This window comes from Trypanosoma melophagium, assembly GCF_022059095.1.
Source record: "Trypanosoma melophagium isolate St. Kilda chromosome Unknown ctg16segment0, whole genome shotgun sequence".
NCBI classification, from domain to species: Eukaryota; Euglenozoa; class Kinetoplastea; order Trypanosomatida; family Trypanosomatidae; genus Trypanosoma; species Trypanosoma melophagium.
In genome coordinates this window covers 94,004-112,115 of record NW_027125144.1, presented here as the reverse complement: position 1 = coordinate 112,115, position 18,112 = coordinate 94,004, and the positions used below count along the sequence as shown (strand labels likewise).

The following is an 18,112-nucleotide window of genomic DNA, read 5'->3' as shown; positions in this document are numbered from 1 at the left end:
GACTCTTTTGTAATGCTTGAATACTTTGAAAACATTTCTTCTTTTCTTATTTATCTTTTTCTCTTTCAATGCAATTGCTTAAGGTTGCACACCAATAATTCCTCACAAATAGTTGTACAACGCGCTCAGAACTCGAAAGAGAGTTTTTAAAAGCCCACCCAGCCGCAACCTAAAAAGAAATTTTTAAATTTTAACAATATTTTTATATCTCGCTGGTCAAGGGATTTTAATTTAAGACGTTTTTACTTTTAAAAAGGTTTTTATTTTTATTATTTTCAAGAAAAATAAATAAATAAATAAATAAATAAATAAATATTACTTTCAAATTTTTGTTTTTCAATCATAGTCCGGGTGCGCGTAGGCTATAAACCATCCTGCAGGTGAGAATAGCATTAGAGCAGCGAAGATCTCACAAAACGAAAAAAATTATTTTACGTCTCAACACTCTCATTTTTTCTTTGTTTTTCACAGAGAGTGTTATGTTTTTTGTTTCTTCTGTTTTTTCCATTGAAGTTTTTCTTGGCGAGCCTTATGTATAAAAATTAAAAGTGCAGCAGCCATTGAAATACCTTTTTTTGTATTAACATTAAGTGTTTAGCTTTGTGTACCCTTTTTATATTTTGTTTTTTGTACCATTAATTTTTTTTTGTGGAGCACTTGTTAAAACTGAAAGTGTTAATGCCATTGAGATACTTTTTATTTTGTCATCATTAAGTTTATTTTGAAATACCTCCAATAAGGTTCAACGGTCCGAACACCTGGATCGAATAATAATATGATTGAAAAGGCCAGGGTTCGATGTCCGGAATCGCTTGAGGCTCCATTAAGATTTATTGAGTCTCTTTGGCGTGGAAGGGTGTGGGAGCGTTCTTTCCAACCCCGAAAGCCAAAGTGCAAGCCACAGATGGCGAGAAATATCTCTCGTATTTCCCAGTTAATAATGTGTTGATGTACTGGCCTTATCGGTAAAAGTTGTTTCTGTTTGACATGCCGTACCACTTGTGCAAACACGTTCTTTCTTTCCTCTTCTTTTCTTAGTAAAACGACAAAAGTGTGAAGTTTTGTGACTGCAGTTGTGCTTTGTTTCATTATATTATTAGGTTTCAGTTAATTGCATGATGATTGTTGGCTTTTTCTTTATCTTGCATAATCTCTTGCTTTATTATACCCATTGCACACTTGTTGAACAACAATAACCTCCTTTTTGTTTGAGTACTCTGGTGGGTGTGTTTCTTGTGTTTATTTCTGACGTTGTATGGTTTTCTGTTGTATGTGATGTTCCACTGCCGCTGTATTTGCACTCTTTTTTCTTTTTCTGGGGTGGAATGGGAAGGCCATGATTATTAGGGATCGGGGAAAGACTCGTGGACGCGGTGGTGTGCTGCGCCGTGCCCTACTGATCTTTTTCCTACTGATGTCTATGGCCGTTGTATATGTTTTTTTCATGACCGTTGCTCTGCATGATCAGGTGACTGAGGAGGGACGTTTGAATGTGTCCTTTGAGAGAGTGGATACCTTCATGATGGCTGAGACTATCCGCTACATCCCACGCCGTGTTGTGGACACGTGGGCCCAGCGTGACTACCTTGTGGTGTTCGGCATCCCGTCGGTGGACATTGAGGAACGGCAGAGGCGGCGCCACCTGCAGCGGACCACGTGCTGGCGCTTCCCCGGTGTTGCTAAGAAGGCAAACAACTTTACGGGTGAGATGCTGGTGCTGTATGTCCTTGCACGCCACCCGTCTCACGACTATAACTACTCTGCTGCAGCGCAGGAGGAGGCAGCGGAGTGGCATGATGTGCTCACACTGTCCATGCACGAGGGCAGACCATCAACGAACAAGGTAGCTGGATGTCACGGATTTTGGGGCATTACTGCCGAGGTTGGCATGAGTCGCAAGACGTTCATGTGGTTCCACCATGCCCTTCAACTGTTCCCCAATGTCAGTTATATGGGAAAAGGCGACGACGATATGTTTTTGCGGGTGCCGCAGTATCTCGCAGACCTGCGTACCCTCCCGCGCCGTGGACTGTATTGGGGGCAGCTTAACAGGGCGCGCATTATTGAAGGCAATAATGTTACTGGTATTTATTTTTATGCCGCTGGATTTGGTATGACTTTAGCGAGAGACGTGGTGGAGCAGGTTGTGTCGTGCGAACCACTTCAGCGCCTTGCGCTTCACCCTCAGAACGCCAGCACAGTGTCGGATTTTTATTCTGTTGGTATGGACCACGAGGACATGATGGTGGGTCGAGCACTGTATGCGAAGCATTATTTAAATATTGTATATGTCCATGAAAGGTGTGGTTTCCATGATGTTCATGTTGGTTTTCGTGTCCGTCCAGTCACATCCCGCTCTGTGGTCATCCATCACCTTAGGGAGAGAGAGTATGCTGAGCTGATGAAGCGCTTTGGAAACGATACGTCTCCCTCTCCCCGAAACTTCACGCGTGACAACAAGTATTTAATTGAATATCCTTGTGATAGGTATAACAAAAGTTATATGCCCTAGTCGTATTTGTGCTTCGTTTCGTTATATTTAGGTAGTTGGGTTGAGAGCATGATGATAGTTGTCTTTTGCTTTTTTTTTTGCGTATACTCTCTTGCTTTATTATACCTATTATATACTTATTGAACCAGAATAAATTTTTTCCCCTTTGCTGCGAATACTGTGGTGGTTGTGTTTCTTGTGTTTATTTCTGAAGTTGTATGGGTTTCTGTTGTATGTGATGTTCCACTGCCGCTGTATTTGCACTCTTTTTTCTTTTTCTGGGGTGGAATGGGAAGGCCATGATTATTAGGGATCGGGGAAAGACTCGTGGACGCGGTGGTGTGCCTCGTTTTCAAATTTCGCCTCTTTTTGTTTTATTTTTATACTATTCTGTGCTGTTGTTTTGGACTCTTTCTTGCTTCCTTTATTTATTTATTTTTTTCAATGCTTTCCATTACAAGTAATTTGTGTACAAATGCGTATATATATACTTATGTTTACTGTTTTAAACCCTTTTTTTTGTTTCCTTTTTTCTACCTTTATCATTATTTTTTCCCTATGATTCTTCTTCACCGTCTTTTTTTTTCTCTTCTTGTAGGTTGCGGTAGTGGCTTCTATACTTCCACACCTCCACACATCTGTCTGTATATTCGTATACTTCTCTCTCTCTCTCTCTCTATATATATATATATATATATATATATATATATATATATATATATATATATATATAATCTGAGGGGCCTATGTCTTTCAGTGGGGGCGAGGGTCATGAAGTGACCGGGCGGGGCGGGGCGGTGGATGGAATGCGGCGGGAGTGGAACTTCTCCCTCACCTTCGCCCACCAGGCAGCGCGGGTCGTGATGCAGCTTTCACCACAGTGGGAAAGTACATTTATTGACCCACGCGAGATTGAACAGTTAAATCGACTAGATCGTGATGTTAAGCACTGTCCGATGATGCCAGCTCTGCGGTACACAGATCTCGCCGCCGTGATGAAGCCGAATAACGAACTATGGACAGAGATCCCAAAGCGTGTGTCTGTACTGTACTCACATATCCCACCAGATATGACGCTTGCCGCTTACTGTATAAGGAGTGTACAACATGTTCTATCCGACCCACACGTCGTCTCTGTTGACGGATCAAACGATCTCACACACCTCTGTGTTGGCGATAAGCTTCGATGTCTTCATAGGCTTGGTGGTCATCGCAGTTTTCAGTTCCGATACCATGTTTCTGATAAGTCAAAACTAATCAAAGATGTGGTGTACGCAATTGGCACAATTATTCATCAGCGTGGTTACTTATGTACGGTGCAATGTTCAGAGAAGGAGGAACTTGAGGGATACATAGTAAATAACTTTTTGCCTCAATATACCAATCCAGACAAGTTTGCTGTTGATCAGGATGTTGTATATGAAGAGATGACCTCAGCTATTTTAAGGGAACAGCAAGAACTCTTTGGTGAGTTGCGGTACTTTGATGCAGATGCAGCTGTTGCCTTTTCTATACCAATGCATCCTATGCGCATACGACCTGATTTTTCACCAACGCAAACCGTTGGAGTGGGCTCTATTGCTTGTATGACACTAGAGCTTGATGTACACCAAAAACTCATCGACGATTTCGCAGAGGCGGACATTACAGGTATGCCAAAGTACAAAATCAACCCGGTAATTCTCTTCCTTGATGTTGAAGATGTAGCCCGTATGGGGTATCCACGTATCATGTCAATGGAGCAATATAGCCATCTCAAAGCGAATCGCCTTCTCGATATCTTTGAAGGCGCCAAAATTGTTGGAACACCTGTGACAAACTACATGGGTATTCGCACTGGCCGTAGTCGAACTGTAATGTTTACCTACGAACCATTTAACGCTGTGGTGAAGGCAATGACAGTCTCTTCTATTGTTGGAAGCTTTGGGGTATCTGCAGTGTTTCTTACCAAACTTGGTGGTGGACTCTTTGATGCCCACTTATACCTTTATCAGCAGCTTCTCAAGGGTATCACATTTTCGGAAAAGACCGCTTCAAAGATGGTATTCAGTCGCTTTAACACTGTAAACGTCCGTCTTGTGGAACAGAATATACCACGTGTATATAGTAGTGCTCCAGTGGATGAACGGCAAACAATGGAGCAGCACCTAAAGTTCTTGCGAGAATCAAGTGATGGACGTGTGGAGGGGGCAATCACGATTCCTGTTTCACCTGAAGAAGGAGGACTTGAGAAGCGACATCATCATCGCCGTCATCATCATCATCCGTCTCATGATCACCAGTACTCACAAAGAGAACAAGCGGAGTTATCAGGTGAAGGCGCAGGCCTACGTGTTTCACTTGGGTCTAGTAACAGTCAACTGGGGATTTTACGAAGCAGCGAAAGTGCACCTGAGAGGCGATTCAGTGAAGTACGTGATGAGGAATATGAAGAATTTTCTACGGAGAGTGATGGTCCCACCAGTTCATGCCTTGGTGGATCTTTCCACAGCGATTCAGTTATCAGTGTAACAAGCATTGCTCATCTACGGGATGCCGCCCCATACTATTCCGCGGCAGATGATGACGCTAATGGTAGAGATGATAATGATAATGATAATGAAGAATATGATGAGGAGGCCCCATTACCACACAACCGCAATGCCGTTGCAACACCCACCAAAGGTGCTGAAATTACGGGTGAATTGCCATCCACACCGCCCTCACGTAATGTGCCGGATATGTCTATTCCATTACTCTCTGAAGCGACAGAGGCGGCGACGACGGCGTCCGCAGTAGAGCGACAATTAGCAGCACGCTGCAGTGTTGTGTCTGTCACCACAGGACGTGCCGATAGTTTAGTGGCAGATGTTTCCGCCGCCACAATTTCTGAACAGCAGCTACAGCAGCAACAGGAGGAGGAGTGGGAGGAGGAACAGCAGCGAAAGTTGCGTGAGGCACTGAAGGAGGAGGAACAGGATGTGTACTTTGGTCCATCACTCTATGATGTGTATGTGCGTTCCTGCGATTTACAGCATTGTCGACCGAATAGTTATTTACTGAAAAAATTACCAACAAATCCACGTTTTACGAATAGTGTGAAGGAATTGGATCTTAGCTGTAATTACCTAGGTCGTAGTGGGTTTGTTGCGGTGTTAAACCTCATTGAACATCTCCCGCGTCTTGAGACACTTTACTTCAATGATATGTCTTTGGATAATGTAGATGCGGAAAATCTATGTGAAGTACTTCAACGCAACAGTAGTGTCCGGGCTATTTATCTTCGAAATAATAGCAAGATTACACTCCCTTCCACACGGTTTTTCACAAGACTATTGCGGGTAAATAAAAATATAGTGGTACTTGCACTTGAGGGGACACGTTTGGGTGATACTGTTATAAAGAAGTTACACGATGATGCCAAGAAAAACACTTTGAAAGCCGGAGATGAAGAGGCCGAAAATACTACGAAATGAAAGTTTTCCCATTTCTTTCACGCTAGCGCACATACACGTATACACACTTTCTCTATATCTCTTCTTCCAACCATCCTTTTTTTCCTTTTATGTTGGTGTGTATTTGTTGGTGTGTCTACGTGTGAAGGTGTTTGCGTATTCCCTTTTAATGGGGGAGGGAATCGATGTACAGTGCTTTTGAAGAAAGAGAAAAAAAAGCAAAAAAGAAAAGAACAGTAGAAAGAAAAGATGTGTCGATGAATTCTCCAACTGCTTGATGGAACGTCACTATTCTTTCTATATTTTTATTTTATTTTGATTTCATGTATATATATATATATATATATGGAAGGAATCATTTGAAAGGATAAAATACAACAAAAGGTAAAACATAACATTTACCCTTCTGCTCATTGATACTCATGTGTTTTTTTTTTCCTCTATATTTTTTCTTTCTTTTTTTTTGCTTTTTTTATCATTCCAATAGCAACAAGAACAAATCGAGCTAAAGACTAACATAAGGAAGAGAAGCGCAGATACCCCAATCAAAGGTACAAACTTCTTCTTTTTTTACCTCAACGAGAGAAGAAACAACAACACCAGCAGCACAAAAAAGAAAGAAAAATAAAAGAGTGATAAAGAGAAAGTTTCCTTGATTGTGTGCTTGTATTAACAATGTATCCTGAGCGCCGTCCGTATGCCACGGCGGTGACCCATAGTGGCTACTTGTCAAAGCCAGTACTTCCCCCGGTGGATGCACTGCGTATATTAAACAGCGCTGTCGGGATGGATGTACCACGTTCACTACGGCAAGAAGCCGCTGCGACGTCACCACCACGACCATTCAGCGCCGGTAAAGCTCTTCCATCACGCGGTGTACAACTGTGGAAACCCCCCACACTGGAGTCGGCGATACCATTTTCCTTTAAAGAGAAGGAGTACCACACCTCACAGCAGATTGCTCTAAATGCGCAACTCAGTAATGCTATAGAGGAACTCTTTAAGATATGGCATCGCAAGGTGCGGGATTTGCTAATGTACCTTAACACCTACCCAGCGCAGTGCGCCACATCCAATACGCTAACGACAGATGCGATGGAGAGTTTCTTTCAAGGATACCGTAGCACGGATGTGCTTCCCATGTCGGAGGAACGATTGGTGCAGGATTTTAAACTCGCCTCCACACCAGAGATGCTACATGCCATACAATCAGCCCCAGAACTGCAGCGAGATCGTATTCGTCGTACACTGGATACACTTCTGAACTCCCATCACTTCTTGGCTCCACTGGAACATTATGTGGAGGAGTTGGAACCACTGGCGGCATTGGCTTTACGAGACGAACCCCAGGAGGGTAATGACGGTGTGGCTCAAGGTGCAGTGTGGCTGAGCAAAGCCGCCGTTTCCCTACATGAGAAGTTTCACTACGATCCATCCGAGTACACGATGAAGGAGTTGCGAAAGACGGATATGCCTATTGAAAGATTGGAACGACGAGTCTTGGAAACAAAGGAACAGAAGGAACGTGCCATTGATAATGAACTTCCAGGAGATGCGTTGCACTATTTGACGATACAGGTCGACCTCAGTAATGATCTTTTGCTTATGAATAAAGCTCGCTTAGAGCTTGTACAACTATATACAAATGATGTACGTGAGCTTAAAGGGCTTGTGGATACTATCATTGATGATGCACGCCGAAGTGTGGAGTTACTTAGGAGACGTATTGATCGTGACCTTCCTCTGGTGAAGAAAGATTTGGAAAGTCTCCATCAGGATATACAAAATACAGGAGAACACATCAATTACCTGGAGAAGGATGATCAAGAAGCTAAAGCACAAGCCCGTAAAGATTTCAGCAAGATTGAAGATGAGGAAAAAGATCTTTGGACCTTACTCATTCAGACAATGCAGAAACTTGTAAAAGTCTCTGAAGAAAAGGATGAATTTGTAAAGAAACAAATGCGACTTCGTGAACAGAGGGCTCGAGATATGGCTTTGGCAACGGAACTCTTAAAGGCACAACAAAAGTACTACGATCGTCTGCGCAGTTGTGAAGAGAGCCTTTGGCGTTGGTCCGATACCGCTGAAGTGTATGAAAAGTATGTGGAGGCCTATGTACCAAAACTACTTAAGAAGGTGCATGATGTGGAGGAGGCGCGTCATACACTATACAATAATGAAGCACAAGATTACGTGCGTCGTTATGAGATGTTTGAGTACGCCGTGGAAGAGGGTCGTGCCACACGCCAGGTGCATGTGGATCGATTAAAAACACATCAACGATCTCTCTTGTTGGATGTGGAGCGGGCGGCTGCCACCCTCGACCCGCATCTCGAGAAGTATCAGAAGGAAATGAGTGAACGGCAGGTGGAGTTGGATGAGGCACAGGCGTATATTGGACTGGTGGAGGGCCTCGAACAGGAACGCCGCGGGGAGGTGGAGCCGATTCTGCAACATGTTATTTCATACAATCGCACGATTCAATCCCAACACGCAGAGTTGGAGCCGATGCAGGAAACATTGCAGTTGCGTGATAAACCCGCCAGCAGTACGAGTACCACACGAACAGCACCGGATGTGGATGTGAATGCATCGGCCTCGGCGTCTGCGACCACAACGGCGGCGATTGCGTCTCCGCTTGTTGCGACTGGAGCCACTAGTGTGGGCGTGGCAGCGGAAACCGCCATGGTTCCACACAAAACAGAACAACAAGAAAAAGAAGAGCGAGAAAAAGAAAATAAAGGGACAAGTCGAGAATTGGCACGTGGGGCAGATGGGGAGCCTATTGTGGCTGTTACAGATATACAAGACTCGATTGGATTTGCCTCCGCCCCGCCTCTCACAGGGGCACTGCGATTACGTCCGACGGGAACGACAACAGTGGTGGGAACGGAGAATAGCATGTTGGCCACCGTCGCCCACCCACACGTGCAGGCACGCACTGTTGGTATTAATCACGAAGAGGCGTTTGTGGAGAAGTTCCGACGCTTTGCAGAGAATGAGCAGCACGCGGTGGAAGGAGCAGCGGCAAAGGCACGACAGGAGAGGCAATTGGTGGATAAACTCAGTCTGAAGTATGATAACGCAGATTATCTTAAAATGCTCTATCCTGCTCCAGAAAGGGGGAACAGGCCAGCCACAGCTTTAAGATAGGTTATTGGAGTGAAAATAATAAAAAAAAAATGCGAATGATGAGAATGAATCGAATAGGAGCTGCAAATTGCAATAAACATCAGTGTACCGCGGTGGGAGTAGCAATAATAATAATTGCTATCGAATCCTTTTGTTTCACTCCATTTACACCAGACCTAAAGGAATTTTTCTTCTTTTTTTGTGATTCTTTCTTTCTCTCTCTCTCTCTCTATATATATATATATATATATATATATGTATATAGAAATTTTTTTTTCTCCCCCTCTTGGTAAGTTATGGTTGCTTCTTCCCTTGCGCTGTCTTCTACCTTTTCCTTCTTTTCTTATTGTGGTGCGTCACTCTCATTTTATTCATCTCTCTATGCAGATTCCACTTGTGGGGAGGGGGATTATATGGTCTTTCTTCAGTTTTACTGCTACAACAGAATCCCTTTCTTTTTATGACATTCCCATATATGCGTGAATTCTCGTCACTGTAAACTCGCAAAGAAAAACAAACAAAAAAAAAGAAATGAAAGAAAGCCGAAGGGAAATAACAGGGGTAGCAGTAGTAGTAGTAGCAGGAAACAACTTGCCTTCCTCTCTGTTTCTCTTTATCTATATGTATATATTTCTCTAAAAAGGAAATGAGTGAAAGGAAAAAAAGAAATTGGGCTACTGTATTACATCACGATATTCTATTAAGATGGATGAGATAACGAGAAACAGAAAGAAACAACAATATATAAAAAAAGGAGAGACAATGGAAGAACGGTAGTGTAACTGCAGAAGACAGTGGAGGTTGAAAATAAGAGAAAGAAAGAAAAAGACCGACATTTGCTGCAGAAATTAGTAGTAGCAATGTATGCCAAAGAATAAAAGGAAAAACATACAAAGAAAAAAGGATACCAACTACGTATCTTATGGAAAACAAACAAATGAAAGTTGAATTGTGGATAGTTTTATAAATTTGATGTATAGCGATTGTTACGGGACGAAGATAAGATGGAATTGAGAAACCCTAACTTTTTTTTCAACTCTTGCATCTCATACTTTTTTTTTCTTTTTCCTTTATGCAGTCCTGTTCCTCTATAGGTTTCTGTGATGTATTTTTGTGTGAAATCCCTGACCTTTTCTGGGGATTCTATACATACTAATTTATATTTATTTATTTTTATGTTTATACGTGCTTATCTATGTAGTTATTCATTGAATAAAGGACGAGCTTTCTTTTTCTCTACCATACAAAGCAGAAAAAAAGAAAAAAAAAAAGGAAAAAATAAGAAAACATCAACAACAAGGGAATTGTTTGTTGATGATGGAAATGATTATAATACTGATAAAATCTCATTCTTGATTCTTTTCTGTCGTCCCTTTTTTTTCCCTTAATTTCCTCCGTGTCCCACTTTAAAAAGTAAATAAAAAACTATTCTCTCTGAGTTGTATGATGTTTGTAATATTGTCACTATAAATCGTACGCTTTTTCTTTTTCTTTTCTGATATAGTAATAAAATAGGAAGTGATTGGAAACAAGCAAACAAACAAAGAAACAAAAAAAAGAGGTATAGTGCTAAAAGAAAAAAGAAATAGAGGAGATATTCTCTCTTTATTTCTCTCTCTCTCTCTCTATATATATATATATATATATATATATATAAATTTGGAAGGTGGAAGATATTCATTAGATGGAGTTTGAACAACTTGAGATTGGAAAGAAGTGCCTCACTACTGCTATTGCACGGCAGGATGTGGGCGACTATTACGATCTCCTCCACCCAAATGTACTGCTGGTCTCACACTTCACATATCCACCACCACCGCCAGTTGTCGCAGACACTATTCCACTTCTCGCACAAGTCTCTCATAATAGTAGTAATAGTGCTAATAACAATAAAAACAGCAAGAGAGGAAAGAACGTCTCGAGGAGTGGGAGTAAAGGAAAGAGTCGTACAACAACAGCCGGTGGTGTACCACTAGCCGCTAGTACAACAACGACGACAAAGACTAATGCCACCAAAACAGGTGGAAATGCCGCCGAGAGAAGTGTGACGGGACACGAAAGGGGACGTGCAAAGGTATCACTGCAGAAACAACAATCAAATGAAGAAGAGAAACCAGAAAATGAGGAATCGTGTGCGGTGGATATTGTTGAGGGTCCACTGCTGGCGACGGAGCGGCTTTACGCAATTCTGCATTGGATGAATAAGGGAAAGTACATTGCCGAGACAAGTGTGGAGATGGAGGCCCGCAAAGTCATTCTGCAGGACTCCGAAGTATTACCACCACCGCCAGCCCCAAAGAATGAAAGTGAACGAATCGCACAACTTGGCCATCAATACACAGAACGCAATCAACGTCTCTCACGTCTTATTGTGACGTTTGGTCGTCCGTTATTACTATTCCGCGATGAGTGCTACTTTGAGGATGGTTTTATTGTGACGATACACCGTTACATGCTCACCACACGGGAAATGCTCGCCCTCGTTGGTCTTGTTGGGTACGAACAGCAGCCGCAAACACAACGGCGAGTGGCGGGCATGTTAGACGAAAGACGCCGCTTTTACAACGCCGATCGTGCGAATCGCGTAGCCGCCACTGCGGAACACGCCACATTGCCGGTGTTGGATTACACATTTTGCGCGATTGCGGAGCCACTGCAGTTGTTATTGCAGCGGCCGGCCGCCGGTCGAGCGCATGTCTCGCGTGCACCGCAGCCGCTGGAGGATCCCCACATGGCGCAAGGTGTGTTTCTCAACCAACAGAGTGATCCCACGCGGGTGCAGAAGGACCAGCGCGTGATTGTGAAGGCCCGCAATAAACAGGGCGAGGAGGAGGTGTATGAGTTTGTAGAGAGCGCCAAGTCGAGATATGGGTTTCTGCACGATAGAAGTGGACACGCCGAGAGTGCAATAGAGACATTGGCGAGTAAATTGGAAACAACATACGCCACCACAAGTGTACGACTCACAGGGTGTGGAATGACATCAACGGAGAAACTCGTACCGGTACTGCGACGATTAGTTGTAAATGCCATTATGACAATCCGTGCGCTTGATCTCAGTAATAATAACATCACCACACTGCCAGATCTCTCACTTCTCCCATTGCAGCGACTGCAATTACACCAGAATCGTATTGCCGATTGGGCACAAATTGAGAATCGTGTTTGCCCACTCCCTATACTGTACGCCGTCACTCTACACGGTAATCCCATTGCGGAGAATGATCCACACTACTGGCAATCCGCACTCGCACGATTAATGCGTAATCCACGGCGTGTTGTTCCACTCCGGCAATTGGATTTTGTCACTCTCACTGGCCAGGATTACGGTATGGCAGGCGCGTATGAACTCTTTGAAACGGGAGATGATGCATTGCTAGAGGCCTCACGGGGGAGAAATCCTGGAACGAATGGAAAGGTGTATTAAAAAAAAAAAAAAAGAGTGTGTACACAAGAAAAAAAATATTTGGTATTATTTACTATTTGTTCGTTTTTTCTTTTCTTTGGTTGTTATTATTTGGTATATTTGCACGCACTGCTGATGTTCCTTTTTTTTTTTAATTGTGTGTTGTCTATTTATCTATTTATCTCTCTGTGTATGTGTGTTTGTTTTTGCGTGCTTGTTGTTGTTGTTGTTGTTGTTTTGTGTTGTTTGTCATTTTCCTGTTGAGATGTGAAGTAACATCGCTGTGTTTGTGTATCTGTATCTTTTTATTTATCTTTTTTCTTTTCTGTTTCTCCTCTTACACAACTACCGTTGTTGTTGTTGTTGGAGAACCCAATGTACAGAGCAGCAACAGAAATAACGAGAGGAAGAAGAGTAAGAGTAAAATGATTGATGAGTTAAACACGAGCAAACAAACAAAGAAAGAAAAAGATATGAATTGTGGCATACAGATATTTTTCGTTTTGTGTTGTTGTGTTTGTTCTTCTTATTTAAGTCTTTTTTTTTTGCTCTTTTCTCTTCTTCTTGTTTTTTTATTTTGTTTCCTTATTGCGTTTCTACTCCCACTCTCGCCTTCTTTTGTGTCCATGGATATATATATATATATATATAATGAATGATATACTATTACGAATACTACTACTAATACTACTAAAGCTCTGCTTTCTTTTTCATTATTTCTCTCTTTCCTCCTATCTCTCTTTTATCTATTATCTATAACTATATACCAACAAATAATATTAATAGTAATAATAATTATTATAATACTCTGGGAATCCCTACCACTCTCTGTTAGGTTTACCCCCCAAAAAGAATAGCAGTAATAATAGAAAAAAAGAAAACACCTTTTACTCAAGGAAGAGCGAGATTGATCCATAGCTTGACTACTTCTTCAACACAATATTAGCTCGACACAAGAACAATCAAGAAAGAAGAAAGAAAACGAAAAAGAAAACTGAAAATAAAGAAGTGAAAAGAAGAGATAAGGAAAGTTAAAAAAAAAGCAATAAAAACAAAAAAGAAAGAAACAAGATATATATATATATATTTCAATTAGGAGAAAAACAATAACGTTTCGTTAGAAACGCACGGGTTTCAATGTCTTCTTCCTCATTTCCGTCTGTTGTCACATCCGTGGAGGCGTACGTGAAGGCACTATTGCACTGTCAGAAATATCCCACACAAACCGTCTCTGGCTTTCTCATTGGAAAACGCATTACCGATAGCAGTAACAACACCAGCACCACTAATATCAATAATAACAGCAGCAGTATCAGCACCGATACCACCACCACTACTACTAATCACAATACTAATACTAATACTAATACTAATAATAATAATAATAATAATAATAATAATAATAATAATAATAATAATAATAATAATAATAAGAGCACTAGCAACGGTTCTGCCCCTGCCACCGATAGTGTATTTGTCGTTGACGCCGTGCCGCTCTTCCACACTATTGCGATGCCGCACCCGCACCCCATGTTCGATGTCGCCTACGCCCAAGTCTCCAGTTACGCCCGGACGAAGGGACTCGTGCTGCTCGGCTATTACACCGCGAACGAACTCGCCGGCGACAGTCGACTTTCGCCGCTTGCAGAGAAGATTCTGCAGATGCTGCAGGGCAAAGTCTCCGTGGGGCATCATCCGTTATTGTGGAAAATTGTCGGTTCGCATCCCACAGCCGGTGTGGATGTGCGGGTGTCGTACTTTGCAAAGGGGAGTGAACACGCATTAACATCTGTAATGACATTTGGGCGGTGGAACTCCGATACACTTTCATGCGAGGCAACTGAGAGTCCAACGGCCGCAGTGGAGGTGTTTGGAAATGCGATGGATGCGTTTAAACAGTTTCAGTTGATGGACTTTGAGGATCATTTGGAGAATGTGCAGCTGAACTACCTGGAACAGGCGGTGCCCGTGTAAAGGAGTAAGAAAGTAAAAGGAAAAAGAAAAAAAGATAAATTATTATTATTATTATTATTATTATTATTATTATTATTATTATTATTATTATTATTATTCTGGACTGTTGTGTTTGTTTCTTTTCGGTGTGAACGATAATAATGATATTGTTATTTATATTCTTGATGATGATAATATTAGTGGTAGTGATGATGATGATGGGTTTTCTTCTATCGTGGTAGAAGGATGGAAGAAGGATTAATATATACATGAATGCCTTCTTCTATATATATATATATATATATATATATATATATATATATTTCCTTCCACAGTGTATGTCTATCTTTGCTGTACTGGCCCCTCTTTGCAGATTTATTTAACAACGACAACAACGCCAGCAGCAAGAGAACAAAACAAAATAAAAAAGAAAGAAAAAACTGAGAAAATAAGAAAAAAAGAAACACAGACCTGTTCAATTATTTGTTGAAACGAATTTTTTCTCATCTGTTTCTTTTTCTTATTTTTGTTTCTTGCTTCTAGATGCTTCATTTTCGGGTCTCAATCGTTTTTTCTTCTCCCCTTTTTTCTTTTTTTCTTCGCTGATCTCTTTATATATATATATATATATATATATATATATATACAAAGAGTTGGAAAGGAGTAGGTAAAGGTTAATATGCAAACACAGAAATATAGATAGATAAATGCGTAAATGTGTACGAGGGCCATCGTCAGAAGTCCCGACATATTCCGTGGGAATTCTCTGAAACAACACCCTTGGAGATTCGTTAAGTTTAATAATAAGTGCAGTAATATCTATTTTTTCCTTTATGTTATATGTTTTTCATTTTGCTTTGAATACATTATATATATATATATATTGCACAAATATGAACTCCTGCGTACGTAAATACAAAAACAATACTCTCTTTGTATATCATATTATTATTTTCTTTTCTTTTTTCTTTCTTGGCAGTGTAAGACATCTGTTTTCCTGATCTTCACAGAGAATACTTTTTAGTTCATTTCTTTAGCCACGGCACCCACGTTTTTGTTCGTGCTTCTTTATATATACATTTATATTTAGATGGAAATATCATTCATGAATGCCTTCCAAGATACCGAAGAAGAACAATCACAATCAAAACAAATACACTCACAAGTACTATTACCAGAAGAATATGAATCCCCATTAATGGAGATGAATGAGAGTGAAATGCGAGAATTGGAGTATCGCATTAAACACAAACTACGCCTAAACGCCGTAGTGAGTGAAACAGTTCCGTGCAAACGTACATGCCGCCCATATCCCCACCCAAAAACACGAGAGGAACGCGTTATGTTAATAAACATGTTAACTACATTCGCATGTTTCGCACATTTGCCGGAGTATCGACTGCAAATGATAGTGGATGCCTTTGAACGATGTGTTGTGGCACCAGGTGAAATAATAAAAACTGCGAGTGGTGATAATATTCATGAGTTTTATTGGATTGAATGTGGAAGTGTTGTTTCTACTGGATGTGCTTCTTCTACATGTGCATCTTGTTATTATGATTCTGATTGTTATTGTGATTGTTCTGTTAAGAAGAAGAAGAAGGATAATAATAATAGTGACAATAATAATAATAATAATAATAATAATAATAATAATAATAATAATAATAATAATAATAATAATAATAATAATAATAATAATAATAATATCATGGTTTATTTATTTATTTTATTTCCTTTTTTTCTTTATGGAATCTGTTTATTTCTACTTTTATCTATCTACATCTATTTATCTAACTATGTGTTTGTGTGTGTGTGTGTGTTTTGCGAGTTGATGAGTGAAGAAAAAATAAATGGACGGGAGTTGAGGGAAATGGGAGAAAAATCACAAAAGCGAGAGGTGTATAGCGAGTGCACACACCTTTTTCTTTTCTATCACATATGCAGGTATATATATATATATATTGTATGGAAGAATACCAATAAATAAAAAGAAAGAGGATATACATTTTTTATTGAAGTAAATGCGAATTGTTATTGTTGTTGTTTCTACAATATTGGCTTTGTTCTTGTTCTTTTTCTTCTATTAGCACTTCTATTACTTCCTCCGCATCGCTTACAGACACGCAAGAGAAATATATATATATATATATATATATATACAAAGGGAAGGAGGAAGATCAATAGGAAAGCAAGAAAGAAATAAAGAAAAAAGACATCGAACAAATAATAAATACCAGAAATAAATAAAGAAATAACCAAATAAATAATCACAATACGAATAAACACACACACACAAAATAATAATAATAAAATAAAAATGTTTCGTGGCGTAACGTTATGTTGCCGCGTACGTGTACTTTGTCTCACTGTAGTGCCAGACGGTGGGGCCATGACATTAGCGTTAAAAACACTTGGATATATGCCGTACACACTGCGGTCTGTCTTTCAGCATGGACACGCCAAACATCACCCAATCGTCTGGTCTACACTATTAAATAATTACAATCGCCAGAACACACCGCCATTAGAGGAGCCATCCAAGCAGAAACAACAAGAAAAACAACAAAAAGAAGAAAAAGTAGAAGAAAAGGAACGTGTGGATATGCGGCTGTTTAGTGATTATGATGCCATTGTGGGTCCACCAGCTGTAGTGATATACGATCGTGTACTGCGGGAATGCCCGGAATACACAAAAGTGATTCTCGTCACACAAGGCGACAAATCCGAGTGGGTGCGGGATTATGAAACACACATACTTCCACTTCTACACAAACCCCATCGGGTTTCACGCAATCGCATTGCCGCATCATTTAACAATATGATTCACAACATGTTCCCACAACGTATAAATAATATTTGGATCGAAGGCACCACCGCAGACCGAGTGGACGCATTAGAAGAATATGAGGCACATGTCTGTAGAAATATACCAAAATCACGTTTATTGGTGTACCGCTACGGTGATGGATGGGAGCCGCTCTGTGCATTTCTCGAAAAGGACGTGCCAGCGAATGTTGTATTTCCATCGTATGATAGTGGTGTACGTGTGATTGGAAATCTACAGGAGCGTATTGAGCGAACAGAGAAGTTGACGTATTTAATTGTATTGTTGGTGTTTGGGTGTGTGGTGTATGTGGTGTATCCGGCGTTAGATCCGGTGAGGAACTTCGCCAGTGAGTTATACCGGGATTACCAGACAGCGTACAAGAAGGAGTAATTATGGCTATTATTATCATTATTGGATCCAATAATGATAATAGTAATAGTAATAGATTGATGGTCGTATTAAATGACTCTATCGTACGCTTTATTACAGGCTTGTTTATTATTATTATTATTATTATTATTATTATTATTATTATTATTATTATTATTGTGGAGGAGGAGAATGGTGGATTTTTCTTTTTTTTTGATTATATATCTTGTTGTTTTCCTATTAGAATTTATTTCTCTCACTTCATTTATTTACTTTGCACTTTTGCTTCATTCTTCTTTATTGTTTTTTTTTCTATTAATAAACAAGCAACGAATACAGAAAAAAAAAGTTTGCTCTTTTGCATATCTCCCTTGTTAGACTCCGTGAACAGCACTAGTGTGAAAGTGAAAGGAGGAGAACCGAGAGAAAAACAAAAACGATAAGAAAAAAAAGAACAAACGAGTTGATCAGAGAAACGATACAGAAGAAAGAAA

The 18,112-nt window shown here is 40.4% G+C and overlaps 6 protein-coding genes across 6 annotated transcripts; all 6 read left to right on the top strand.

Moving 5' to 3' along the window:
- Nucleotides 1-3,237: 3,237 nt before the first annotated feature.
- LSM04_004215 (uncharacterized protein) lies at nucleotides 3,238-5,946 on the top strand (the record flags this gene model as incomplete). The annotated part of the gene is made up of 1 exon (XM_067337484.1): nucleotides 3,238-5,946. One exon carries the CDS (start codon nucleotides 3,238-3,240, stop codon nucleotides 5,944-5,946), a length of 2,709 nt encoding a protein of 902 aa, XP_067193525.1.
- Nucleotides 5,947-6,600: 654 nt separating this feature from the next.
- Nucleotides 6,601-9,081, top strand: LSM04_004012 (Paraflagellar rod; the record flags this gene model as incomplete). Its single annotated transcript, XM_067337483.1, has 1 exon — nucleotides 6,601-9,081. One exon carries the CDS (start codon nucleotides 6,601-6,603, stop codon nucleotides 9,079-9,081), a length of 2,481 nt encoding a protein of 826 aa, XP_067193523.1.
- A 1,663-nt stretch (nucleotides 9,082-10,744) lies between these two features.
- LSM04_007120 (uncharacterized protein) lies at nucleotides 10,745-12,487 on the top strand (the record flags this gene model as incomplete). The annotated part of the gene is made up of 1 exon (XM_067337482.1): nucleotides 10,745-12,487. One exon carries the CDS (start codon nucleotides 10,745-10,747, stop codon nucleotides 12,485-12,487), a length of 1,743 nt encoding a protein of 580 aa, XP_067193580.1.
- A 1,116-nt stretch (nucleotides 12,488-13,603) lies between these two features.
- LSM04_003568 (ER membrane protein complex subunit 8/9) lies at nucleotides 13,604-14,440 on the top strand (the record flags this gene model as incomplete). Its single annotated transcript, XM_067337481.1, has 1 exon — nucleotides 13,604-14,440. The coding sequence occupies one exon, from the start codon at nucleotides 13,604-13,606 to the stop codon at nucleotides 14,438-14,440; it is 837 nt and encodes a 278-aa protein (XP_067193518.1).
- Nucleotides 14,441-15,509: 1,069 nt separating this feature from the next.
- LSM04_004662 (uncharacterized protein) lies at nucleotides 15,510-16,327 on the top strand (the record flags this gene model as incomplete). The annotated part of the gene is made up of 2 exons (XM_067337480.1): nucleotides 15,510-15,993; nucleotides 16,320-16,327. The coding sequence occupies 2 exons, from the start codon at nucleotides 15,510-15,512 to the stop codon at nucleotides 16,325-16,327; spliced, it is 492 nt and encodes a 163-aa protein (XP_067193534.1).
- Nucleotides 16,328-16,739: 412 nt separating this feature from the next.
- LSM04_007951 (Sulfotransferase) lies at nucleotides 16,740-17,639 on the top strand (the record flags this gene model as incomplete). The annotated part of the gene is made up of 1 exon (XM_067337479.1): nucleotides 16,740-17,639. The coding sequence occupies one exon, from the start codon at nucleotides 16,740-16,742 to the stop codon at nucleotides 17,637-17,639; it is 900 nt and encodes a 299-aa protein (XP_067193601.1).
- Nucleotides 17,640-18,112: the final 473 nt, after the last annotated feature.